The following is a 27,792-nucleotide window of genomic DNA, read 5'->3' as shown; positions in this document are numbered from 1 at the left end:
CAAAACCCACAAGCATGGACAACAGCAGGAGTCTTTTAGCTACTGAGATGGGACTGAGCTGTACAATTTCAACAGCAGCACAGTGGCATAAGAACATGTGAGATACATGGGAAAAGTTAATTGTTTCACACAAATACCTTCATTAAGGGAATTGTCTTTATGGATACTGATTCTTCATTCTCCTTAAGCACTCTTATAAGTAGTTAGCCATGACATTTATTTTCCTGAAATGCATACATAAACATGCAGACTCTTTGAGTTTGGGCCAAAACCAACAGGGCTGCACCAGAAACTATCAGACTGGTCAGTTACCCCAATGTACATAATTATCCTTCTTTCCTGAACTGGAGACAGCAGGGTTTAAGGTTACTATTTTTCATGAGTTCTCAGCTGTCTTTGGTAGGGTTAAATACATTGCCATGCTGTATTTAACTTCTGTTCTTGTCCATTGGAGGCACGGTGCTGGATTAAATGAGACACTGCCCAGATATAGTATGGCAACTTCTATGGGCCTTGTTTATTTTATAATTTTCAAGGGATTTGTGATACTCATAGTATTGTGTTAATCTCTGTAACATGTTTTGAAATTCTCAGAGGAAAAACGCATATAGAAATGTTATTTTATAACAAGTCAGTGTTTTCTTGTGGTATTTTCAAGAAAGAGAATTTAGAATCACAGAATCATACAGGTTGGTACCTTTAAGATCATCAAATGCAACCATTAACCCAGCATTGCCGAGTCCACCACTAAACCATGTCCCCAAGTGCCACATCTACATGTCTTTTAAATACCTGCAGGGATGGAAACTCCATCACTTCCCTGAGCAGCTTGTCCCAATGCTCTACAACCCTTTGTGTGAAGACATTTTACCTAATAACCAATCTAAACCTCCCTTGGCACAACTTGAGGCCATTTCCTCTTGCTGTGTCACATGCTACCTGGGAGAAGTGACCAACCCCTACCCACCTACAACCTCCCTTCAGGGAGTTGTAGAGAGCAGCGAGGTCTGGTCTGGATCTTTTTTTCTCCAGGCTGAACAAATCCAGCTCCCTCAGACACTCTCCATCAGACTTGTGCTCCAGACCCTTCACCAGCCTTGTTGCCTTTCTCTGGACCTGCTCCAGCACCTCAATGTCATTCTTGTAAGGAGAAGCCCAGAACAGAGCACAGGATTTGTGGTGTGACCTCACCAGTGCCAAGTACAGGAGGACAATCACTGCCCTGGTCCTGCTGGCCACACTGTTCCTGATACAGGCCAGGGTGCCATTGGCCTTCTTGGCCACCTGGGCTACAGGATCATGTTCGGCATGCGCAGCCACCCTTCCCCCAGCCTGTGGCATTGCCTGGGTTGTTGTTGAAAGTGCAGAACCCAGCACCTCATCCTATTGCATACCATGTAACTGGCCCACCAATCCAGCCTGTCCAGGTCCCTCTGCAGAGCATTCCTACCCTCCAGTAGATCAACACTCCTGCCCAACTTGTTGTTGCCTGCAAATTGACTGGTGTGCGCTTGATCCTCTTGTGCAGACAATTGATGAAGACATTAAATAGGTCTGGCCCTAATACTGAACCCTGAGGAACACCACTGGTGGCTGGTTACCAACTGGGCACAGCGCCATTCACCACCGCTCTCTGGGCCCGGCCACCCAGTGTTTCACCTAGCAGCCAGTACACCCGTCTGCACCATGGGAAGCCAATCTCTCCATGAGAATGCTGTGGGAAACAGTGTCAAAAGCTCTACTAAAGTCTGGGTAGATGACATCTACAGACATTCCTTCATCCACTAAGCAGGACACTTTGTCATAGAAGGAGATCAGGTTGGTCAAGCAGGACTTGCCTTTCACAAACCCATGCCGTGTGGGCATGGTCCCCTGGTTGTCCTGCATGTGTTGTGTGATGGCACTCGGAATGGTCTGCTCCATGAGCATCCCCAGCACCAAGGTCTGGATCTCAGGCCTGTAGTTCCCAGATCCTCCTCTGGCCCTTGTAGATGGTGCCACGTTTGCCAGGTTCCTGTCAGCTGGGACCTCTCTGGGTGACCAGGGCTGCAGGTAACTGGTGGGCAGTGCCTCAGTGAGCTCTTCTGACAGCTCCTCAGTACCCCCAGGGGGATCCCACCTGGCCCCACAGACCTCTGTGTGTGTCTAGGTGGAAAAACAGGTCACTGGGCATTCCCCTTGTGTTATGGGAGCTTCATTCTGCTCCACATCCATGTCCTCCAGCTCAGGGGTCTGAGTATCTGGAGGACAACTGACTTTAGGATTTAAATATGGGCTGAAGCTTTCAAGCTGTGCTAAGTGAGCTGTTGGGCAGGAAATTTCCTGGTAAAATGGTAAAGTGTGCAGGTAAAGTGTTTCAAATGCATGAGTTTATGGTGACTCATTCTCAGTGAAACAAAACAGAACAAAACCCTCTTATCTCATTCAGACTAATGCCAGACATAACTTTTCTTGTGTCCTTGGTTACAGACCAGCTGTTTTATCTTGCTCTGCTTACTGTCATATGAATAAGCCCTGAATAAGCATTCCAAAATTATGATAGTGAAGTAACCCTGGTACTTGCTGGATGGGAGAAGGGCTGGAAGAGAGCCAAGGGGAGTGAGGATGGTGTTTTATATTTATGAGATTTGCAATTATATACCTTACATTTTTTATCATATTAGTAAAGCAGTTCTTTCAAAATGTACAGATCTTTGGCTGTAACTTCACTGGGAGATGGCTCTTGGAAGTGTTGTAAAGTGTGTATTTGTTCTGAGCCATCTTCTTATATAATATGCTTATCAAATGGAAAGGCAATTCTGTAAAAACACAACAAGATATTTTTATAATTTTTTTTTTAGGATAAAAGTGATGGTGTGGAGTCATGCAAGAAAAAAATAATAGGAAATTTTATAGGAAGGTAGATTTTTTCAGGTGAGATTAATTTTTTGTGGTTCTCCATTATGCTTCTTTTGAAAAAATAGGCATGAAAAGACTGCAGAAGCACATATTCAAATTCTGCAAACCCTTCCATTTAAAGAAATGATTTTTTCCTAGGATGCACAGTTTACTTCAGAGACTTGCCTCGCCTCAACTATTGATTGAATATTTTGAATCAGGACACAATGTTGTTACGGCTCTAAATTTCCATGCACATTTACAAACATCATCCTTAAAAATACATAAATAACCTTATGGGGTTTTCTCTGATTAAAACTCTGTCGACCGATGACCGTCATGACAGAAGTCTTTTGCTTATCCATACATCCTATACAAGCATAAGCAGCAATATAATCTTGAATAGCATGAGAACAGTATGAAACTGGACACAAGGCACAGCTGTAGCAAGAACAGATGGTTATCAGCATAGTATGATACTGACTTAATCCAGAAAAAGGCCAAATGAAAGGATGCCAGAAAAATAGTGACGGTCCATTAACAAGTGTTTGAAGTTCAGACGTCACCAGGTGACTTACTTGCCTCACTTGAGTGTTCATGTCTCTCTTTGCAGCAAGCTTCCTTCTTAATGAACTTTTGGGGGTTGGTCATCCAATATAGGCATCACTTGCACGCTGTCTACATTAAATGGGTCTGGATTTATGGCCTTCTCCTCTTAACAGGAAACCTTTAGAGAGAAATATTTCCATTATTCTTGAACAAAATTCAATTACTGAGGTGCTTATAAAACACTAATCAATTTGTTACATAGGAATCTAAATGGAAATGAAAAGGCTCTTGGTCAGATAGAAAAGACCAGAAGAAACCTTGAAATAGTTCATCTTGTTCTCTTCTCTTTCATTTCTTTAATAACTACTTTAAGTTTTCTTAATGAGGAATATTCTACTGTCAGACAAAATGTAGGAGCAGCTGTACAAGCTTCAAACTCATTCACCTGTAGTTAAAAGCATCCTAAACACAGAAGCAGGGACATCTGTGAGGCAGAGAGGCAAACTCAGTCATGAAGTTACACTGAGTCTTCCTGCTGAGGCTGGTGGCAGAGGTAGGTTTTCTGGTAGGTGTCTTTGACTGACTAACCAGCCCACTCTCAGAAGAGGCTGTTCCTTGGTTGCTGCTAGCCTACACCAGTTAGAACTTAACCATCTCCAATTACGTTATATTTTCAAATTACTATGCAAAAGCATTTTCAGACTGATCTCTGCAGTGCCCTTGCCAAGTGCTGATAACTGAGAAAACTGAATCATAACTACGTGACTGAGTAAATCTTCTGCAGCTGGGAGCAGAGCTGGAATCCCTTCACTGCCATTGAGTGCCAATAAGCTTGATCTTGCTTAACATTTATTGTCTTTGTTCAGGCCCTTACAAGTCTTTGTATCTCCTGCTAGTATGTAGTGAAGGTACTCTTACTTCCTGCTCCAGCTTGCTCAGTAGATTAACTCACCTGCTGAACTGATGTTCAGTGTGGTCACTGAGTTCAGTCTTGAATCTCTCTCCTCAGCATGCCATAAACTTCTATTTATGAGTAAAGGTTAATGAAACTGGGACTGTGACTGGAGCTTTATGGCAGAACTTTTTCTCTAATTCCTTGTTTCCAGTTTCTGTTGATACCAGAGGTGATATTTTCTAAGCCTCAGCTCTAGAAGTCACCTTGCATTCCTCTGTCTCTCCTCTTTGCAGACATCAAACCTGTTCTAAATTGCAAGTACCCAACAAAGACAGTAGCTAGCACTTAAAATTTTAGATTATTAAAATGCTTGTCTGGCCTCTTATCTCCAACAGTGGTTAATGCAACATTTTTAGTGTTATCAATACCATTTTTCCCTCTTTCAAACACACCACAGAAAATAGAATTGTTACCTTGATGGGACCTACTTAGTCAGAGACATGCTGTTGTTATGATTTTTATATATTTTCTCAGTTCTGTAACTGAGGAAATGGACTTTTGCCTTGGTCTAATTGATAACTGTGAACCTTCATGTTAATCAGATAGAAATTTCAGAAATTTGGGTTATACCTCCTATTCTTTATTGGGAGCCACTTAAAGGTCAGGATGGGAGGGATAAGGTTACTGTAACAAAATCTGTTCTGAATACAAAAGAGAACTTCTGTCTGTGATGCTGTTAATCCAACACCCTTTACAAACACTGTACTTACAGTTAAGTAAAACATCATAAAAATGGGAGAGAGAAAGAACCAGATAGGACGCTAAGGCTCTGGTCTGAATTGTCTGAAGAATGTGCTGTTTGTAAGCTTAAGTCCCTTTGCACAGAGGAAATGAATGCAAATTCCCATCCTGTTTATACAGAATCACTTTTCTGATTTTGATTTGACTTCTGTGTGAGTTTTTCCCTCAAAACAGAGAAGAATTAACCTAGGGCAGACTCTCTCATCAATAACTGAAATGTCATCACTCTTAAAGAGTGGCAATGACCAGAGTTGTTTATCCTTGGAATGACCTGGCAAATCCCTTTGCCTCCTGTCTTCTACCAGATTCTTCTCTTTCCTTTTTTGTTTTCTTTTTCTTTTAAAATGTAATGCTTATCTCAACTTTAAGTGTTAATTATTCAGAAAAAGCCTGCTGAGCCTATCTTGGAGTATAGTATATTTAAAGACATTCTTAAAAGTGAAAAATATCAGAAAATCATTGCCAGTAAACTGGACAATCTCAAGTAATAAAAGTGTAGTGGAATATAAGATTGCTAATAAAAATAATTTGCAAAATAATATTGGGCATTACAAATGAGTTTCTGTTTTACTTAGGGAGCAGATAAGTTCAAAGTGAAGCTAATACTGGAGTGGTTTAGTTTATCACGGAAAGTCTAATTCAGCACTGCAGTGTAACCATGAAACCATGGTGTAGGGTGTGGGCTATCCTAGAATAGATCAGGCAAGGTGTTTTCAAATGAAAAGTGTTTGTACCTTTGTGGAAAGGCACAGGGGACATCTCTGGAATACTCTATATGGTCTAGAAATGTTTGTTCAAGCTTCTTTCTACTTTCTTCACAGCCAAGGTCTGTGCTAGATAGAATATATTTATTGACAGTAAATTTTGACATATTAACTTCAGTGGGGAAACTGCATGGCAGCATGTGTGAAAAGGTAGGGATCAGACATGATTGTCATGTTCAGGCATTACAGCTTTTATGATTCTCTGAACATATTAAACGAGAATCATGTCAGGAGTTTGTATATATAGGATATTGTACTCTGAATTTGAATGTTTGCGTGTTCTATGAATCTAAAGTCATTGAACTGATCAAGATTGACAACACAGGAGAATGGCAGCCAGTGAGTGATTTCTAAAATCTACTGTAGGGAGAACAATGGGGTTTTTTTCAATTCAGTTTTATCAGTATATCTACCCTGGGTAGGATCAATTCATCTAGAGGAGTTTGCTCTACGTAGACCTTTTAATCTTTGATCTCTGTAATTCCTGTGTCTTTAGCTGTGATGTAAAAACAGGCTGAAAAAGAACAAAACCTTCTTAACTGCTTAGGAACCAAATGCAGACTACTGACCCACTTTTAGGAGTAAAACCCATTTTGACATACCACTGCACTTTAAAACACAGGGGGTTTTGATTATCTCCAATGTTGCAGTCTTAATGGGACCTGCCTGGCCAACTTTATCATATCTACCCATCATAATGCATCAAGAAGGTAATAAAATATGTAATCTTCACAATTTTACCTTTCCTTGGACTGATTGTTGTCACTGTTGGAAAAATGCCATGGGATTTTGGGACATTGCTCAGGAATGGAAGGGATGTGTACAGGAGGTGGTAGTGTATTCTACCCACATGGTGGAAACACTGGAAGATACTAGGGACTGAAATGTAAAAGGCATTATAAATAGCTGCCTGAGCCATCCTGCTTCCAGCTCTCACAGGTACTTTGATTAGGGGGAGATACATCCTTTGGCTGCACATTAACAGAAAGCCATAAATTCCTCAATCCAGGTTGAAGTTTAGTGTTTCTGACAGACATGTGATTCATGAGTAGCTTCAACTTTTCAAATACTGGTAAGAAGTGCTGTAAAGTACAGCTCAGTTAATGAATTACTTCTTCCTTGAGTATTCATATTGGAGCAACACCAACTTGGAAATGAGTAATGAGGTCACTTGTCAATAAATCCCCCTGTCTCGTCAAAGAAAGTGATAAACTTAGGTTGCTGGGTGGTGTGTGAGTCACTACTGAAGTTCTCCACTGGAAAGAGCTCATTAGAATTATCTTGGGTTTGCAAGGCCCTTTCACATTTGCGTAACTGTGATGGTTCATGGTCTCTCTTATCAGTCATTTCCTATAATGACAAAAGTTCTTGCACTAGTCCCGAGTGAACAATTAATCTAATTTTTTCTGCCATTTGATTTAATTTTTCTGTGCAGATATCTTCTGCAGTTCAGGGTGTTTACATACTGCACAGCATTGAAGTGGAAATTATGGACCTCAGGACACTTGAGCTGGCCTTGTGCAGAGCTGACAGTGGTCGAGAAGGTTTGGTTTGGAGTCTGAGCCAGTAAAACCTTATCATGTCTGAGGCAGCAGTGACATTTCTTTCAGCACATTGATGGTTCTGGTCCAAGTGATATGTTTGTTCTTCACTGTACGTCACTGAACTTGTTTCTTTTAGCATCAGTCTTTATCTATCTATCTAACAGTAATATAAAACTCTGTACCCACAGTCATCTCAAGCTACAGATAAAAAATCACCTAATCCTTTCTTAAATTGTGTTGATATTTACAGCTGGACATGGTGCATTTCATATCAAAAACAGAGGAAACTACTTTTTTCTCCTTTTACCATATGTTTTTGTCTTGCTTCTCATTTGTGATTTTATAATGGCCATTTCATTTGAAATAACTGAGCAAGCTGAAAAGAGAAAATAAAAGTGTAAATAAGCATGAAAAATCAAAGAGTTTATACTAATCTTACTAAGATAATACCAGATATACTTAATTGGTATTAAATATAAAGAAAGGTAAACAACTTACTGTAAGACCTGTACTAAATGTTGCCATTTGGGTGCCACTGCAGGAAAGAAGAGGTTGAGATTTTTTTTTTCTACAGTTTTGCATTTTCTTTGCAATGGCTACAATTTTGTCCTTTGAATGTAACTAAACTTTTCTAAAGTTCGCATGTAGTTAGGATCCCTAAAGTCTGAATTTCTTAAGCATAATCCCCATGCAAGAGAATATCAAAGAGCTATAAATACTGCTCCCAGTAATTTTGTGAAAAGAACAATCATTACACATGATCTTTGCTTCTGTTTCTTCTCCAAGCATAAAAAGATTTATTAACCTACTGATCATTGTTTGTGGCATGTTGTCATCAAAAATTTCAGCGCTGATGGGTTATAAAGCAACATTTCAGGTCTTAAAGGGCTGACCACTCTTTAGTGCATTTATGCCATGTACTGGAACAAGAATGTTTGCCTTTGCCTGCTGGGGCTTCTTGGGTATCCACTACCCTGTAGAAATGTAAATGAAGCCTCCTAGAACAGTTCATGTTTGTTAGAGAAAAGTTTTTCTAGAATTTTGTTATTTGGCGGTTGTGCATTCAGCAATACAGATGATGATTATGAGGCCATTAGTTTCCAATTCATCGGTAAAACCTCTCCCAGAAATGTTCTTGCTAGAGAAAACCTGACCTTTTTAGAAAGATTGAAATTAAAGTTAAGTCTATCACCTTTTTCTTAACATCAGTAGAGCATGACAGTACTCCAAAAGCACACATATTGCATCTGTATATATTAGCTCACAGGTCCATTACCATGACTTTTTTTTCTTGTCTTTGTTGTGTGATACCCAGTGGACTCTAGAATACACTCTGCTGAGGCTTTGCATAAGATAATATCGCTGTCTCTCACATGTGAACATAGCAATGTTGTGTCAGCTTGTCTCCAGGGACTTTGCTTTTAGGAACGGAACAAAGTACACACGCAAAAAGAGTTGGAAAGGGGTTTTGTTTGTTTCATGTCTGAGGCATTCTGCAGCCACTAGTGTGGGTGAAAAACATTTATGCTATGATCTAGAACTTCAACTTGGTTGAATGCAAAGATTTTTCGCCCAGGTCTGGGATTTTAGGATTATGCTTTTACATCAAGGAAGGACACTTAGTTTAACTGATGTTCAAAACATGTGAGTGGAGACCAGGAAGAGCCCACTTCTGATCCTATTTTATAATGGGTTAATTTTCTTTCAATTTATAACTAATAATGTTGGTGTTCTTCATCATTTAGAAAACAAAAAGAAAGTTAAAGAAGGAATGAGTATTGTTTAAATAATTGTTAAAATTATTTTAATTGTTTAAACAATAATTGTTTCAATATTGTTTAAATAAATTGAGACACATTAGAAATAGGCACTGAAGTTGAATTTACGATGGATACTTTTTTATCTGTAGAAGGTGAGTGTGTTGCTAAAATTATTATAGATACTCGAAGAATAATAAAAGTAATAAATCATGGTGGCAATACACACGCTAATTACATCCTTAGGAATGTATATTCCTCACTTTGTGCTGCTGAATTACACTGGGCTCTATGCAGTGACATGGGCAGAGGAGCCAGTGGCATCTCTGTGTCAATATGTGGCTCTCTGGAGGAGAAAGTGTGCAGCTCCTGGGCTTCCCAGCTGTGCTCCCTGCTGGTCCCATCTCTTCCAGTCATGTCTGGCAGGCTGGGCGGAAGCAGCCATGTATTCTGAGAAGAGCTGCTCTGGTGCTATTGTACTGCTACTCCCTTAGGAGTCCTTCACGATTTGGGACACAAGATCTCTGGGATAAAGCAGTACTCCAGTATGTGTCACAAATAATTAATGTATCCTTCAGCTTTTTTCTTATTTTTGGAACTAGAGCAAAATGGAACAGTACGTAAGGCTCTGAACAGCTACATAAACTATTTTCTGTTCTTCTCACTACTGGTGTACTGTAAATCTCATGAGTGACCAGAATTTGCCACATAAGAGAATTCTCATAGGAGGCTGTGTTTGTGTTGCCCAACTACTTTATCCAGCCACAGCACCATCCTCAGTTCCCTTTTCTTGGCACTGTTTTATTGTGGTAAGCAGGACACTCTTACTGCCTGCTCAGTAAAAGCTACAAGCATTTTCTCCTGAATTAGCCTTCACATTTTGGACAACTATCAGGGCTTTGAGCCTCAAAAGTTTATAGCATAGGATAACATCATGGCCAAGTTCTTGTGATGTTTCCTGGGCTATAGAGGACTCTCCACTGGGAAAATTAGGAGACACTTGGAAACAGAAAAGGTGACAAAATCCATTTTACACACTAGGGAATAAGGCATGTGGTAGGAAGACAGAAAATGCTTCTGGGGCAACAAATTTCATATGATCCAGTGTTTCATGACCTGAAGGCAGCTGACTACCCTGCATACCCTCCCTGTATTTCACCCTGGGGAACTTTCACCAGAAGTCTGACTTCAGCAAAGTAAACTGGAGGCAGCCTGTTTTTGTGCAGCTCCCTGGCCATGCTGCTGCAGTTCAGACACCATTTGAATACACACGAGGGATTTAATTTTCTTTTCCAATTAGAAGTTGCTGTTTGCCTGGGTAGTGCAGTTCCCTGCCACTGAAGTTATTGTTATGTACATCAGGCAAGAAAAGGCTCTCTGGGTATAAGGGCTTAGGAATGTGCTGGCAGCCTGGGAAAGGACAGCTCAGGAAAGGCAGCATTTTGTTAGATTTGGCCTATTGCATTCAGGACAGCTGTTGCTCTGGAGCATATCAAGACAGTTCACCTTGGAAAGTTTTGGTTTTGTTGTCTGTGTTTGCCTTTGATACTCACTTGAGGTTTTGATGGTTTTCTTCCACTGAAGTTATGTTTACTCAGTCCAAGGATACTCAGAGCTCCTCATTATAGTGCCTGATGCTAAAACCATGCCTAAATGGCACTACATATTTCATGCTGACCTCTCTCACTTGAAATCCAATGTTTGGCACACCACAAAAACTGAAACAATTTGCAGACTGGTCATCTGTTGCTAGCGACTGCCTGGATAGGCTCAGCCAAAACACATGCCTTTGTTCTGGTTTTATGAGAGGGGGAAGAATTGACCCCACTGGAAAGAGATAGCAGAGCTGTTGCTTATTGATCTTTCTGGATTGTACCTCTGGGTACAGGAAACTAGGGTACCTCTGGAGCTGTGCCTACCTGGCAGAAAATTAATACAGTAAAGTTGCTTCAGATGTCTTATGTCCGTATACAATTTTCATGTAGTTGCTCAAAAAGCAGTGCAGAGTTAGGAAGAATATTCATGAATCCTGATTCCCAATTCCTGACATTGTGCGCTGTGAATAAGTGCTCTATACATATATTGCTTTTTATAAGGAACACCTCAAGCCAGCCAGGTATAGCAGGCTTGAGATTTGCAGTGTCCTATTTGCTGGACTTGTCCTCTCTGTTTCTCCTCTGTTCTTAAAAGATTCTTGGTTTTCATTTCTATCTCCTTCTTTTGTTTGTTTTCCTTCCATTTCTTTCCTTTGCAAGTATTGAATGTCTCCTGTGGGAGTAAGCCCAGCCACATGTGCATGCAATGATGGTTTATTTTTATTGGAGCCATTGCCTGTGACTGTTATTCATTACTATAGGAAGAGCTGCACTAACAAGCTTCTCTGAGAGCTTTCTTTTTCTGTTGTAAAAAGTCCTGTTTTGTCCACAGCCATTGAGAGTATCTACTGCCATCATTAAGGCATTGAGAGTTCAGAGCTCAGACACTAGTACTGCCTCCTGAATGTCCTGTTGTGTCTGGTGTTGCAAAGCAGAATCTCAGCACCTCAGCTTCTTTGCATGGTGCCTCTGCAGGTCACACAGCTTTTCAACCATCTGTCCACCTCAGCCACCTAAGCAACTCAATTGACCTCTGCTTGGGGAAGAATTTGTGGTTGCACAAAGTGCAAGCACAATCACTGGCTACTATTATGTACTCTTAGGATTATCCTACTCTTAGGATAACAGAGTGTACAGCCAGAACATCACCAAGCCAGGTCTGCCTGAGATGAATGCTGACTCAGAAAAGGCAAGTAAAAAGTACTGTAAAATTGCACTTCTAGCCTTCACACTGGATAAGTAATTATCAGTTTTTCTTCCAAGTTATCACATATTTTTGTGTTACCATGGGCAAGACCATGCTGTCCCAGAATTCCTGGTACTTCTTTGAGATTAATATCTAGCATAAATAATAAAACTATTGGTAGTTGAATTAGGAACATATGCTTAACATAAATGTAAGCTAGAACTTAAGTATGTAAACAGCCTAAATAATTTCACATAAGAAATACAGAGGTGTAGAATTAATTTTTATTAATTAATCACTTCTGAGAGTGGAGCACAGAGAGGAAAGTGAAGTGGTCTGCCTAGGCTTACACAAAAGAATATATGATCATGTCCTAGAAGTTATTGCTAGGATGAAAGAAAAAGACAAGAAGTGATTTATCTGAAATTTGGCTATTCTTACATAGCTTCATGATTTCTAGAGATTTATTTTAAATATTTCAAAAGCTCTGCTTCACACTAGCACTAGCTCTTATAATTAAAGTTAATCTGTTGGAATTTGGCTGAGAAAGTTTGATCTCTTTGATATTCATTTACATTTGTTAATATAAGTGTCATGCTGATATTTCAGGATAGAGATTTCTTTGAATTCTTTCTCCCATGCTGAATCCATTTCATGTTTTCCCTTGAGTTTCTGAAGACTTTTGCTTCATTAATTTTCTTACTCAAATCAGCACCCATGGTTGCTGTTTTTCCTGTAAAAATGTCTTAAATGCATCTACATTTCTCCCTCCCTCACTTTTTCTTTAGATGGTAAACAGGCAATTCTTGGCTTTGCACTCTTAGCAATGTTTTTAATATATGAAATTTGTATGCATTGCACTAAAAGAAAATAAACAGATGTGCTGCTGGATTTTGAGGGATTGAGACAAAAGCAGGATTGGTCAGTTGCCTTTTGAGTCCTTTCACTCTGCTGTTTTTTCCAGATGTGTGCTAATGGACATTTTTAAGATGCACACAAACTCTGCTTGCCTACTTTTCTGCACTAATTGATATGCCTCTCATAAACTGTCTCTAGCTGCCATTGTTGCTTTTCCATAAAGTACTAGAAAGGAAACTTGTTCCTAAAGTTTCCTCTGGGTGGGATTTTCTTATGGGGAAAGAGGAGATACAATCCATTTAAACTGCTCTATAAAGAATTTTATTGAGTTGTGGCCCATTAACCTGGCCTTGATGAAAGCTTTTCCAAACAGCTGGACTTCAGAGATCCACATCTCTCAGGTGCTATGTATGGCACAAATTAAATTATAGTTTCCTAAGGAATCGTTTTAATCCAAATGATGATTGTTTTTTTCTCTTTTATTTTTTCTTTTTCTTTTGCAGTTATAAAAGCAGTAGGGGCTTCACATCTGCTTCCAGTACTGGGGCATGTTTGTAGCCCCACTTCTCATAGTTCCCTCTCCAGTGCTCAGGACATCTTAAGCATGCCCTGTTTCAATCCACTCTTTTTGGGGTTTTTTTTGTTTGTTTGTTTTGTTTTGTTTTTTTGTCTTTTTTTTTTTTTCCAACAGGGAGAATACATGTGTGGGGTTTAGATGTTTGGGAGAACTGAAGAATGACTGCATATGTCTCTTTTTCTTCAGCCTGTCTGGTTTACCTCCTTATTCCCAATAATTGCACAGCCTGCCCAGCCTGTAGCCACAGCTGGAGTGCCTGAGCTTTCTTCTGCTTTAAAGGGCAAAATTTGTGCATAGAGAGCTTTTGCTTGCAGTGGGGTTTGGAGGAAGATACAAAGCGGGGGATAATTGTTTCTATAAGAAAACATGAAGTCTTGATAGAGTCAAACTCTACAGTGATTTGCTTATGAAGGCAATAGGATTTAATAATGTTATTCAGATTTTGGTACTGATATCAGCTATGAAATCTTTAGGTATTTAATTTCTGAGCTTCAATTTACCCAAGTGCAAAATGGGGTTATTTTTTTCCCCACCCTTCTAAGGCCTATTTAAAATCTATAAAGTACCGTATCAGTGCAAAATGTTGTTATCCAAAGAATCATTTGCCATCAGAGGTGAGTTTATTGTTTATAGGTATATCTCATGAGCTTAGTAAATGATTGCAGGAGACCTAAACTACTTTTTTTCCCACCATAACACTGGAAAGGCGTTAGGGTCACTCTTTGTTTCTGCCACAAGGGACAGTTATCTCCCAAGTCAAATCAGACCCCATGGCGGGGCTGAAGCCTCAGAGACCTCCGAGGTCCAGCGAGCATCGGTGTTTGGGAAGGCTTGGCAGGAAACACAACCATTTTTTCTCTTATGTTGTAAAAAGCCATCCCATTGCCCTAAAGGATGCTTCAGTGTAAAGAGGGAGTGGGGAACAACTCTGTGAAGCCTTAATGCCACTACGGTGTTGGTGCCCTTGAGGGAACTCTTGGTTCTCTCCTTGGGTACCTTTCCGGTGGGCTGGAGGCGGTGTGAGCTGTGGGACCGAGAAACAGAGCTGACCCTGGGAACTGGGTTGCAGCTCCTGCTCAAAAGTAAATGATCTGCAGAATAAGTACTGCTGCTTTCATTTCTAGAATATATCAAATTCCTGCACACAGGGCCTAAGAAGAAGCAGAAGGGAGGGCAGAAAAAACAGTTATGAAGTCTGCTGGGATATCTGATGCAAAGTCAACTTTGTTGTTTTCCTTACTGGCTTTTTCCTGGGCTCTATTGCAGCTGAAAAAACAACCCTTCTGATCTACAATAAGAAGGGAAATTCTGGCGTGAAGACTGTCCACCCAGTCAATTTGGCACAATTATGGGAAAGATTTGTTTAGCTTAGCGCTGATTTTATTAGTACGTGAGTCTAATCAGACCTGGAGGGATAGTGTTCTCCCTGTTGAGTGACCCTGTCAATGCTGTAGGCTTCCTTCTTAATTCTCAGGAACTTTCACGTGAATGTGGTGTTACTGAAGAGCTCTCCTGAAATGCAGCAGCTATTAGCAAAGCTTGTTTGCTGCAGTAGGACAGCAACATGAATTAGCAAAATGTCCCAGCAAGGCAGCATTGCTTCAGTAAGGGCCACAAGCATAATGAGAGCCAGAGTCCTTTCTCAAGTCTCTGGTATTCAGTCAGTAGACCTGAATTCCAAAATATTTATTGACTGTAAATGTGGATTTGCTTTACATTCAGTCTCTAGTGCACATATATGCATTTTGTCAGTACAATAGAAAAGAATCATATGAGTCTTGGAGAAGAGGTAGTGTAAGAAAAAGCTTTACATAGAATAAAATAAAAAGAGAAGAATCTGTTCACTGATAAGAAATTGACATATTTTAAAGGAGGCTTAAAGTAGTTTTATTTATGTTCCTCAGTCATTTCTAAAAACCAATTTCTTGTAACAGTTTCCATAAAAAAATAGGGACAAAAGTGGTTGTCTTTCCAGTCTAAATGGAAATGATGTATTAAATGTTAATACAGCTGATTTTCTCAAGTATTTCATTGAAATATCTTAGTCCATTAGTTAAAATCATTAGTTTTCCATTATAAAATCATAATTTTTCAATCATGTGAGAGCTGATAGCTTAGTCACAATAATCATGTTATTTCACTGTTTGGTAGTTTATCATCCTGGAATTTTGATAATTAATTTGATATAAGACTCTGTCCCCTTCATCATCTTTACTTTTTTTTTTTGGCAGAACATTAGCTTGATTTCTAGTTGTCAGAATCCTTCTGAAAGTTCATCCAATAAATTTTCCAATTCATCACTTTCCTTGCTATGGACAGGAGGTGTTGTCTCAATAACTACTATTTTCTGCTGGGCTTCTGCAATCAATTCTGTGATTCATCTCTTCCATAAAGCTTATAAACAATAAAATGTATTAATAAAAATGCTTTCCCTAACTAGAACAAACATTAATGTACACTATTTCTGCTGTCATCGTCAATTTTCTCTAAGCCTTTTGTTTCTCAACTGCTCTGTCTCACATTTATCTTCCTTTATCTAATCTAATGGCATCTATTCAATTTCTATTCACTTTTCATCAAGGTGATATATTTCCTCTTACATAGTACCTTTGTGTTCTTAGTATGCCTCATGGCAGAAATGATTTTTCAGTCATTTAATATTTACTCTACATTGTTGTCAAATAAGAAATATTTATTACAAACCCCTTGACGGGGAAATGCGATGCTAGAAGGACAAGAAAGGAAACTAAGATTTGACCATTTTATTGAGGTTGGACTTGGCAAAACTTGAAATTGCTTTCATTTTTACTTCCCTCATCTATATCATTTGCACTTTATAGGGACAGCAGTGTAAGAATAACTGCAGATGGATTTTACATTCTATTCCAGAAGCTCATGGATAGCTAATGAAGAGCATTTTGGAAGTACCATAGGATGAATTTGAAAGACTCAGTACTGTTTCATCATTTTTTTATGTCTGTTTTCTATTAAATTCAGTATTAAAAAAAAAAAAAAATTGTAATCAAAATGCATGTTAATTTCTTTAGCATATTATTTACCATTACTGTATTCATCTCAAAATGTGTACTACTTTTGGTGCAATTTTAACTGCACCAAAGTGTTAATAGGAAAAAAAAAATTGGTGGGGCCTGGATTAATTCTTGATTCCATTATCGAATAGTGCTTATCACTAAAGGTGTGTCTTTCACTTATCTGGCTAGGAAACAGTGCAATGAATTCCTTTACATACATAAGGAACATTACTGGAGGTCTATTTTCCTTTCTTTTCCTGAAGTGAAAAAGGAACCAAGGAAATCTTTTATGTTGGACTGAAAATTTAGGTTCATGATCTTAAGTTTTATAAAGTAAGATTGTGGAAAGAGATCTGTGTTACAGCTTGTTATTAAATAATTCTGAATTCAGATCCAGATTCAGATAATATATCTCTCTGTACTCTCCCCAGTTTTCAGCCAGGAGTGATTTAGAATTGAAATAAGATGTATACTTGAATATATGTGAGTTTTATAAATTCCTTTTCTGCCTGTTCTGCCTGCTTCTGAGTTATTCTGTAAGATCCCATGTGTTCTCCACATCATCAGTGGCTGTTAGGAATCTTATGGAGAAGAGCAGATGCTCACCAGAAGATAGATAAGAAGGTTTTAAATTACAGATTCTGTATTTGAAAACCAGCAACTTTTTCTTGGTTTATTCACCACAAAGATCCTTAGTTGCATGTCGGCCATCAAAGAACATTGTAAGTGTGCATTGTTCCAACTCTGTCAGTTCTATCAGCATGAAACATGGGTTGGCAGAGCATCAGAGCTGTCAGGAAGCCTATAGGACCTGAATAGATTTAATAGGTCAAGAAGTGTTCCTTAGGCACTGCTTCATAGCACTTTCATAAATATTTTAATCTGAATCCTAAAAACAAAGATTAACTTTTTAGCTTTGCCTCTTTGAATTGAAGGCTCTTCCAGAGTCTGACTTTATTGATAGTTATGAACTTTAAAATTTCCAGCCAAAATGTCCTCATGGCTGCAAATCTGTTCTTCTGTCAGTGTTGTCAGTTTGAGAAGTCCTCTTTGTTCCTGCTTCATTCTCTAGTTTCCTCTCTCCCCATTCACTTACACACACAGACACTGTCAGCCTTCATCTTTGCCAGATTCACTGACCTAATGTTTTTCTAGTGCCATCTCAGATGAGCACTCCAGTCTCCTCGCCAGCATACAGCCCATCTCTTGCAGTTTGGGTTCATAAGTGGCCTGCACAGTCACACAGTCTCCCAGATTAAACCTTGCTGGTGTCTTGTACAGAAACACTCAGAATACCCCTGGTTTTACCAGGTGGATGTGGTGGTGCACCGTACAACTGGGTCTGCCACTGTCTTGACTACATCACCTTAGGGGTCAATCTAAGTGAGGTGCTAATATCTCAGGTACACCCAGGAAGTGTCTTCTTTCCAATAACTGACTGATTCCCCATTTGTCTAACAGTTTCTGTGCTTATCCTAGTTTTCTTCACTACCAGTTCTCATTTAGCAGTGTTAAAAGCTTTACAGAGATCCAAAGAGATGAGTTCATATTTATATCATACTTCTAATAAAAAATCAAAGAAGGATGTTGTGTATGTCATGGATATCTGGCATGACATCCACGTTTTCTTTTAGCCCATTTTCCAAGACTTTAGTTCATGGAATCATAGAATAACCTGAGCTGGAAGGAACTCATAAGGTTCATGGAGTCCAGCTCCTCACCCTCCACAGGACAGCCCAAGGATCACATCCTGTGCCTGATAATGTTCCCCAAATGCTTTTTGAACTCTGTCAGGCTGCTGCTATGACAACTTTCCTGGGAATCTTCTTCCAATGCCCAACCACCCTCTGGGTGAAGAATTGTGTTATAATATCTGACCTAAACCTCTTCTGATACAACTTCATCTATTCCATCCTGTCACTGCTCACCAGAGGGAAGAGATTGGTGCTGGCCCCTCCTCTTCCCCTCATGAGGAAGTTGTAGCCTGCAATGAGGTCCCCCCTCAGTCTCCTCCAGACTGAACAGACCAAGTGACCTCAGCTGCTCCTCATTCATACTCCCTTCAAGATGCTTCACTATCTTTGTAGCTCTCCTTTGCACACTCTCTAATAGCTTTGTATCTTTGCTATACTGTGGCTCTCAGAACTGTCCCCAGCACTGGAGGTGAGGCTGCCCCAGCTCAGGGCAGAGGGGACAATCCCCTCCCTTGCCCGGCTGGTGATGCTGGGCCTGATGCCCCCCAGGACAGGGCTGGTTCTCCTGGCTGCCAGGGCACTGCTGGCACATGTTCAACTTGCCACTGACCAGGAACCCCAGGTCCCTTTCTGCAGCAGTGCTCTCCAGCCTCTTATCCCCCAGTCTGTCCATACATCCAGGGTTGTCCCATCCAGGGTGCAGAATCCAGCACTTTCCATTGCTAAACTTAGTGGTTGCCCAGTCCCCTAAATTTTCAAGGTTTCTCTGCAGGGCCTCCCTGTCTCTGAGGGAGTCAACAGCTCCTCACAATTTAGTATCATCAGCAAATTTACTTATTATGCCTTTGAGTTGTGCATCCAAGTTATGTTATTCCTCACTTCAAAATTTCTTCTAAAGCCTGTCAGGTACTATCAGGTTACAGGCATCAACTCACTAGTTCACATTTTTTTTCTCTTCTTTTAGGGGGACTAAGTTTGCTGCTTCTCAGTTATGTTGCATTATTTTCAAGTTCATAGAAAAGTGACAAATACTGTCTATCAGACCTAAATTTACATGCTATATCTTACAATGGTTTCCCAATAGAGATTACCTACTTCTGCTGAATGTGCTAAATTCCTGGAGTTTTTATTCCACTCAGTTGTTATTTTTATATCAATGTGATATGGATAATTCCCATTACCTGCCTTTTCTTCTTTTTCACTATTGTCTTACTTGAGGAAAAATTATTATTTTTTCACTGATATCTAGGAATATATTTAATCACTATGCCAATGTAATTTCATTATAAATCCAACTTTTATTTCATTTTTGCTATTTTTAATAATCCTTCCAGAGTCAACATTACCTTGATTTTTGGTAATACTTGATTTACACTTCCACTTCCTGGCCTTCAAAACTTTTTTTTTTTTTAATATATATTTCCTTCCATGCTTTATAAGTTCCTTGTCTATATGTAAGAACCTAGTCTATGCTGACTGTTCCAGCCAGAGGACAGTTTGCAATGAACTTTTACAGTCGTTTGCTTTTGCTTGAAAAACAAATCTAAATACATATTTACTTCTTTTTTTTAATATTGTGTTAAATACTATATACTTTTTCTCAGTGGGCAAACATTCAAAATAAAGCAATACCTTTGAATGTTCTGAGCTGTTTCCATTTCACTTAAAAGGAAACTAATTCGGAGTCTCAGATGTAGCTGTGCAGCAGCCGCCTTTCAGAGGGGCCCTGTGATGTGCTGCTGAAAGGATGTGATTTATGATATTTTTTCATTGCTATACATAGCTATGCACATATTGTAACTGAATAAAAATGCAGTAACAGAATGTACATAGAGTTTTTTGAATGTCTATCCATGTCCACGTATAACTTTGCCTAGTGCACATGCATACATAGGTTAGTAGTTATGTGCATAGTAGTGCATGAATGCCAAAAATTTGACCTTAGATGTCAGAATTGTAACTGTTTCACTTCAGGCCTTTCCAATTAAACAGACAGCTGTTGTGGGAGGCTCTACCTGTGTGTTTGCACAATTTTTCCACCCCATCCTCTTCCTTGTGTTTTCAGAGCTGAGGGAGTGTGCAAAGCACCTGGTGGCAGCTCTTCTTCACTCTACTTTCTTCCTGACAGTCTTCCTTCTGCTTTCTCTGTGGTAACCAGTGACAGGACCTGAGGAAAGGGCCTGAAGTTATGTCAGAGGAGGTTTAGGTTAGGAATAGGCTTTGGGAAAAGGTCCTTCAGGCAGAGGGTGGTTGGGCAGTGATCAGGCTCCCAAGGGCAGCGGTCACAGCACCAAACCTAACTAAAGCAAACCAAAGTTCAAGAAGCGTTTAGGACAATGCCCTCAGGCACATGGTGTGACTCTTGGGGATGGTTCTGTGTTGAACTGGGAGTTGGATTCGATGATCCTTGTGCATCTCTTCCAGCTCAGCTTATTCTGTGATAATGACAGGCAAGGGAATTCAGGTTTTGTTACAGTGCATCAGGCATGTGGGATGTGACTTGCCCCTCTGTTCTCCAGAAGATAATCCCAGAGAGATGGTAATTAACATGGAAGAGGGGAAAGTGCTACTACAGCAGTTTTCCTATTTGGAGTATTCACAAAGTATTCACAGTATCATATCCTGAGGTGGTTTTGCCAGCTTCATAAAACAGAAAGGAAAGCATTGACATTTGGACTGGTCTGATGTTCTCCAGCTGTATTTGTGGTCTCTATATGCACTTTCATATGCAGCGACCCCTACAAGTGCTCGAATGTTTGGCAGAATTAGGGCATGCCCTTTGGAAAGAATGGGATTTTTATCTGTTTTTGGATGTATCTGACAGAAGGCTGCCTATCATGGGCTGTGAGGGCACAGAATCTGACAGGGCTTTGGGAATTTAGGCACTGAGGTGTGTGGGGCTCCACAACACGCTGCCCGACAGGCCTCATGGAGGGCTTGGATGCAATCAGTGCATGGAAAGGAAGCCTTTCTGCTAAGAGCACATCCCTGCTGTAGCTCAGCAGGAGCTGAAGGGAAACCATCCACCCAAACCATGTCCCCAGGGAACAGGAAGGCAGGAAGGCTCTCCCAGAGTACATGGCCACCAGTGGGAGGGCTGATTTCCAGATCACAGCCTTTTCTAGCTGTGGAAGAGGTGAGCAAGAACCATGCTTCAGGTTTGTTCAGCAGCTCTGCACTGGAGGCAGAGCAGCAGCACACTCTGTGCTTCAGCCACTGCTGTCAGTGACGTCTGCAGGGCCACGTGGGCACCATCAGATCAGTGTTTGTGCTGATCACATCTTGGGCAGAGTCATTAAAATGTCACTTTCATGCAGGTAGCAAGAATGAGGGTTATTTTAGGCAAGCTGTGGAGGAACAGTCCTTGGCCATGAGCAAAAATCAAACAGGTGAACAATAAAGCTTGGCACATTTGTGTGAGCTTGCCACCTGTGGGTCCCACATTCCCTACTCTGCTAACAAGGTCATTTCTGTCTCTGCAGTTCTGCTGCTGCTCACCTTCCACAGAGGATGGTTCTACCATAGTGGAGGCAGGGGGACTTGGCTTATTTCTGGTGTCACCCTGATGCCAAGCTAAATTCAGTTGCACTGTACACCCCCCACTCTGAGGGAATTTTAGTTCCTATTTTGATATTCCAAGGACAAGTTCCTTGAATAAAGCTTGAGATGGTCACTACCCATTTTGCAGAAGAGGACATCCAGATACTTGCAATGGCATGTTACCATCCCCAGTGTGATGACCCATGAGTGGAGATGCTGTTTACAGGGGCTGGATAAAGACAGTGGGTGGAGTTCTTGGAGAAACCAAGGGGACATGTCTGTGGAATGGCTAATGGCAATTAAAAATTGTCAGTATATGGCAGTACCAGTTTTGTTTAAAATCATCACTGAGTGCAAAGGCCTGAACCAGCAGGAATGGTTAAGCTTAACAGGATGCCAGTAAGAAAAGCAAAATTTACTGCTTTCATAACGGCATTTTTTTTAGGACCTGTAAATCCTTTTAAAATTGCAGCATGATCTGTATATGTGCATGAGAAGATCTCAACTAGTTAGAAGTGACACAGCTAGATCAATAACTACATGTTATTTCTGAAGTGTGCTTTACTGCTTGTGGAAGTTAAATCTGGTGAGATGTTTTTGCAGATTTGAGCTTTGATCAGTGTGCTATAAAGATGCATACTTACATCATACATTTGCTTTTGCAGCTCCTGGTTGCTAAATCCCCTGTTGCTCCGTTCTCCTCTTTTTTCTACACCATTGAGAAATCAGGCTTGGTTCTTCAGGGTAAGACCAGAACATTGGCTGTTTTGCCTTTTCAATTAGTATTTTAAGCAGACTGAATGTAGATAACGATAACTATTGTTGTAAATGGTGCTGTTTATACCAAATTAAAACACCACACATTTAGACATTCTGGTTAACAAGGGGAGCAATCTGCTGAATTCAGTTTCTTCTTGGATTACACTGAATTAGCTCTTGCATATTGTCGTGGATCTAGAAATGGGCCCTGATATTATTAACCAGGACTCCCTGTTTCCGTCCAAGGTAAAGTGGAATGGTTCAGGAAACAGAGGGTCCTAGGGGGTAGGTTTCTTCAGGAGAAACATACCCATCTATCATTAATAACCTGCTCTAATAGATGGTTCTTCTTTAGCAAATGGCTTGGCATTAGTAAAAATAGAGGAATTTAATGTCTGTTTTCTATTTTTGTGATCACTTTAATGCTAATGCCCTGTGGTCTTAAATTATCCTCAGATTCTCTAGGATTTGAAGTGGTATACTGAAAATCTGGGTATTACTACCATGCTGACAGGGAACTAGGATTCCTCGTGGCTGTGTCCTGAATCATGTACTTTCAGACACAGCAAAGAGGGAAGCTCAGCTCTTCCCTTCTTTTCCCATTTATCCCAGCAAACATCCTTACTTTTTGACAAACATTCATAGATCAATTTTGTTGAGTTGATGTCTTTTGATATGCAGCCTGGCTCCTTACCACTGCATCAGTTTAACAGACTGAATAAAACTGGTCAGTGCCTGTCACTTTCTGTTCAGGGAGGACATCTGATATGCAGCCAGGGCACTAAGACAAGTGAGTATAGCTGGTTCTCAGTTTCCAGTGATGGAGAATCACTGATCCCATGAGGCACTGTGAACTCTTTAAGAGATGTCAACAGTTCTCCTCCTTGTGACTGCACATTTCTCACATTCAAACAGGATGTACCAGATTAACGACATATTTATATTTCCTAGTGACTCAGTATGCTTACATCTCAGGTGATGCAAAATGTCAGAGAACAAAAGAAATTAAAATGTTTTATGGTGCATTTTTTATTCCATTTGATACATCTACATAATTGTAATGGGAGGGAGGTACAGTGTTTCCTAAGCCTTTGGATACTATTTTCAGTATATTCTTAGATAGCGTTTTGGGCATTTGATCTGCTTTTATTTGGTACCAGTAATTCTAAAAGTCTACAGGAACTTGAAAACTTTTTAGTTGAAACTGAGGTTACTTGCAAGAGTTGGTCTTGATGTGTTTTGTTTCAGTATAGGGAAGATGATAAGCTACCTTTCTGTCTTGGGTATCTTGAGTTACATAGATGTTTCTGGTCATTATTTAAAAAGGCAGACAATTTCCTGCTCTGTCTTCAGGCACTAATGTAGTGAAACTTCGGGAAAGAAAGTTTTCCCATTTCAGAAACAGGGAGCATTTGTTCAGAGACAATCTTATTTTTTTCAGCTCTTTTCTGTGAGCCATGAATATAGCTTTCTCAGGACTAAACCATACCTTTAAAGAACAAATGGGCCTGGTTACACATAATGATGATGGAGCAGCATTAAATCCTCCTGACAGGAGGATATCACTGCATTAAAAGTGTGACAATTGCTCTTTTCCCTGTACCCATATGTTTCTGGGGTGTATATTTAAAACATCGTTTGCCATTTTTCTACAAACAGATAAAATAACAGTTTGGATTTCTTTAAGTAATTAATGTCTCGATGTCAGGCATTTGTGCATTTTGAAAAGCAACTAGAATGTCTTCTCTGTGTGAGCCTTTTATTACCTTCTGACTACATCATTACATTTCTATTTTAGATATTTTTCTCCAATATTGGTAATATAGGAAGGGCATGGTTCCCCTGATAATGTGCCCTACACTCTTTTACAGAGACTTGTAAGCACACATGAACCATCTCACAGATTTGTAAAAGTAAATATTGTGTGGTCTCATCCCACATTTCAGTGATCATTATTTCTGTGGAAAGAGGAAGTGAGAAAATCACCAGGAAATGTCTGGTTTGGATAAGATGCAGAAAGTGGCACCAGGCTGCCCTGTTCAAGAGAGGCTAGAGTTTTTCTGAGTTGTACTTGGTGCATCTTTCCAAAGAGAAGCTGGGTGAAGGTAAGATGACGGTAAGGCAACTAGGCATGGGCCAGCCAGTGACTGCTTGAGGGACATCACATAGCGCTAGCAAGTGGAATCTGTCCCGCAGCCTGATTGCAAAGGCAACTCTGCCATTCAGGCTTTGTTGTTTCATTCCCTTGGTGTCAGGAGGTGAGCACAGTCAGGGTGGCTGATGGGAAACAAGTGGATGGATGTGGGAATTGGTGAGAGGCAGCAGCTGGCTGAAGTGCCCAGGATTCTTTCTTTTTACTCAGGGGGTCCCATCCCAGGACCATTAACCAATAGGCCATAAACAAATTGATATCGGAAAATGTGGGTGGAAACTCTCTGATTAGCAAGGGTGAATGGGGAATGAAAGACAAAGTGAAAGTGTGATTTAACAGTTCCACAAGCAATTTCCATTGCCACCTCTGAGGGATTAGGATGTGTGGAATAGGCAAAAAAAAAAAAAGAGGAGGAGCTCTCCCCTGCTTTGTTCTGTGGGCTGGAGGATAATAAAACGGCAGGAGAGGCAGTGTGGCTAGTTAGGGATTTCACAGACTGCTATTTGATGCAGTTTAAGGAGCCCTTCTGCTATTGTTGCAGTTAAAATGGGAAGCGGAACTGTTCTCCTTTTGCAAAAATCTCCAGCGTCCTCAGGAAGAGGGCTGAGAGCAAAAGGCTATTAAGATGGTAATGCTGCCCCATTTGGAGGAGTGTATCAAAATCCTCTTTGTCAATGTAAATTGCTTCTCTGTTTCCCTGGTATCTTTGCATCTCATGGCCTCAGTGCAAGCACAGAAATTTTTGGAGGACACCCTAGTGAAGACAGAACTGCTTCTCTTTTATTGTCAGAGGAGATCTCCAGGATGCCCAAGGGTCCCTTGGAGAAAACTTCTTTGATTTTATAAACTTGAAGTGTTTGGGGATGAAGAGAATCCATTTATGCACTCACTCATTTATTTCCACTTTCAGACTAGAGAAATTATATGTGATGATTGAAAAGCAAGATTGGACAGTCAGAAATTTGGCAAGAAAAGTCTTCAGCCTCCTCCTTTCATTGCTTCAGATTGCTCTGTGCTATAGAGGGAGTGGACTGCAACCCCAAAAATACCCTCAGTTGCCTTTACATTGCAATGCAATGTCATGTTATGTTCTGCCATACAGTACAGTGTCATTCTTTGATGAACCTGAATTGTGAGTGCAGAATCCAGTCTGACAGCCAGTCTCTATTTTGTTGAGATCTTAGACAAAAAGGCAGAAAAAACTGGATCTAAGGTCTGCAAAATATTGGAAGTTTTGCTGTCAGCTTGGGTTTCCTGTTCTGAGAACTTGCTATTTCAATATACCATTTTCAGTGAGTGAAGTCATACCACTAAAAAGGAGACTAAAATTAAAAGAGTTCCAGATCTACTTGATTAAGAGTGCAAGTTGTAAGATGTCTCAGCTGAGACTTTGTGGAAGTCTCATTCCATCTGCAAAAGGGACATGGTGGCTGTTTGCCAGCTGAGGAGTCTGTTGGGACTGAATGCTTAACTAAGTGATTAACATTGTTCTTCACGGAAAAAAACTCAGAAACACTGAAAACTTAAGGCAAATTATATTAGTGAGCTAGGACTTGCTTTTGAGTAATGATATATTTTCAGTTTCATGGGATTTAAAGATGGATAGAGTTATCAGCTCGTCCAAACTGACCTCCTGTGTATCATAGATGTTTCCTTCAGGCACCTGATAACTTTGTTGCAGTCATTTCTTCTAGAAAAGTAATCACTATTATTTGTAGACATAAAGAAATGTGAGTTTGCCTTGAAAGTGTTTTCAAGTTTTAGCTACCTTGTTGCAACACCCTTGTTCAGATTAGAATTTGTCTGCGTTCAGCTTTTGGCCTCAGTTCTTGTTACGACCTTCAGTGCTAAAAAAAGCACTGTTGCTGTTAAATGGTTGTCATTTTTCATGAGTGTACTTGGCATTATGATTTATCTCGCTATTTTTTACTCTTCCTTTTTGAAAGAAAGGTACAACTGTCCATAAATTTAACCTCAAAATTTTGTGTCTCCTGCTGACTGGCTCCCCTCATTACTCAAAGAAAGAACAGAATACCTTGTATTTTGCTAAAGAGAAGAGTTTGGGGGTTGTGCCACAGGACTGGATAATTAGTTGATTAATCCATCCTTTCTATAGCCCTATTTTCCACTCTACACAACCTGTCTGAACACAAACGTGCTCACCTTGCATGTAATGTCCTATAGAGGCAGGTAGCTTGTTATATGTAGAAACAAAAGAATGTGGCACTTGGAAGAGAGTGTCTTAAGTTTCACAGTAGTAAAGGAAAAGATCTAGTAACAGCTAAATCTAGGAAACCCTGGTACATTATGTTTCATTTGTCACTAAGGTAATGAAAGAGGCTCATTTTTATCTCAAAATAGCATAGGGTCTGGGCTTGTAGTGCAGCATGGCAAACTGTCTCCAAAGTGCTATGACTAATTTCTATGGCTGAAGCAAATGAAAAGTGCCTCATTTTATTTTGTAAAGAAACAAGTAGTGAGGTAGAAAAGGAATTGTGAAAGAAAGGGCAGCATTATTTGTATTGTATTGTGTGGGTTTGAACAGTGAAAGACAATGATTTACTGCATCAAAAGCTTTTATTCAGTTGAAGAACTGTAACTATAAAGTGACCTTTGTCTGGAGCAACATGGATATAATCTGTAAAATGAAGCAGGGTTGTACTTGATGTATGAATAGGTGGAAGACAGATTAATGGGAATAGAGTTGTGCATTGCTATTGAGATGGTAAAAGATTTGCAGTGCCACTGGTGATTTCCAGCCCTATTGGAGGGATAAAGATGAACTGATCATTGTTAGGATCTCTGTGGGGTGGAAGCGTTTTTGCTGTATTCCCCACAGGACACTGAAAGTCTCATGCTATTTCTAACAGGTTTGTAATAATGAGAGCAAAGAAGCACTATCAGTTTGTAGGTTAAGTCCATCCTGGGAGTAAGGTGAGAGAAAAAATAAGACTGCTATCATCCCAATGCCAGCAACATCACCCACACAGATATAGCTGACATCAATGAAAATGTCCTTTTGTTCAGGCAATTCATGGCATTTTGAGGAATGGGTTACTAAACATGGCCCAGGAATGGTGTTTGCTTGGGTGAGGGTGTCCTCATTAGATGGGTTTGGGGGAATTGCTCTACTGCTCTGCAGCAGCACTGCCAAAGCCTTGCTGGAGTGGCCAAACTTCACAGCTGTCAAATGAAGGACAGCAGAGAAACAG

General features: G+C 40.1%; 1 protein-coding gene across 5 annotated transcripts in view; it reads left to right on the top strand.

Moving 5' to 3' along the window:
- Positions 1-27,792, top strand: part of RAD51B (RAD51 paralog B) — a 402,616-nt gene that overhangs the window by 251,902 nt on the left and 122,922 nt on the right. For 4 of the 5 annotated variants that reach the window (XM_005520365.3, XM_088057765.1, XM_088057763.1 and 1 more), the window contains exon 10: positions 22,335-22,413. The exons of the other annotated variant lie outside the window; for it this stretch is intronic. In XM_005520365.3, the coding sequence (XP_005520422.1) occupies positions 22,335-22,413 (79 nt within the window). The remainder of the gene's footprint in view (positions 1-22,334; positions 22,414-27,792) is intronic. 5 annotated transcript variants of the gene reach the window in all.

Source organism: Pseudopodoces humilis, chromosome 7 (assembly GCF_049639895.1).
Source record: "Pseudopodoces humilis isolate 2021_Gansu_Grassland_sample_001 chromosome 7, ASM4963989v1, whole genome shotgun sequence".
Classification (NCBI taxonomy): Eukaryota; Metazoa; Chordata; class Aves; order Passeriformes; family Paridae; genus Pseudopodoces; species Pseudopodoces humilis.
This window is presented reverse-complemented; position numbering and strand designations above follow the sequence as displayed.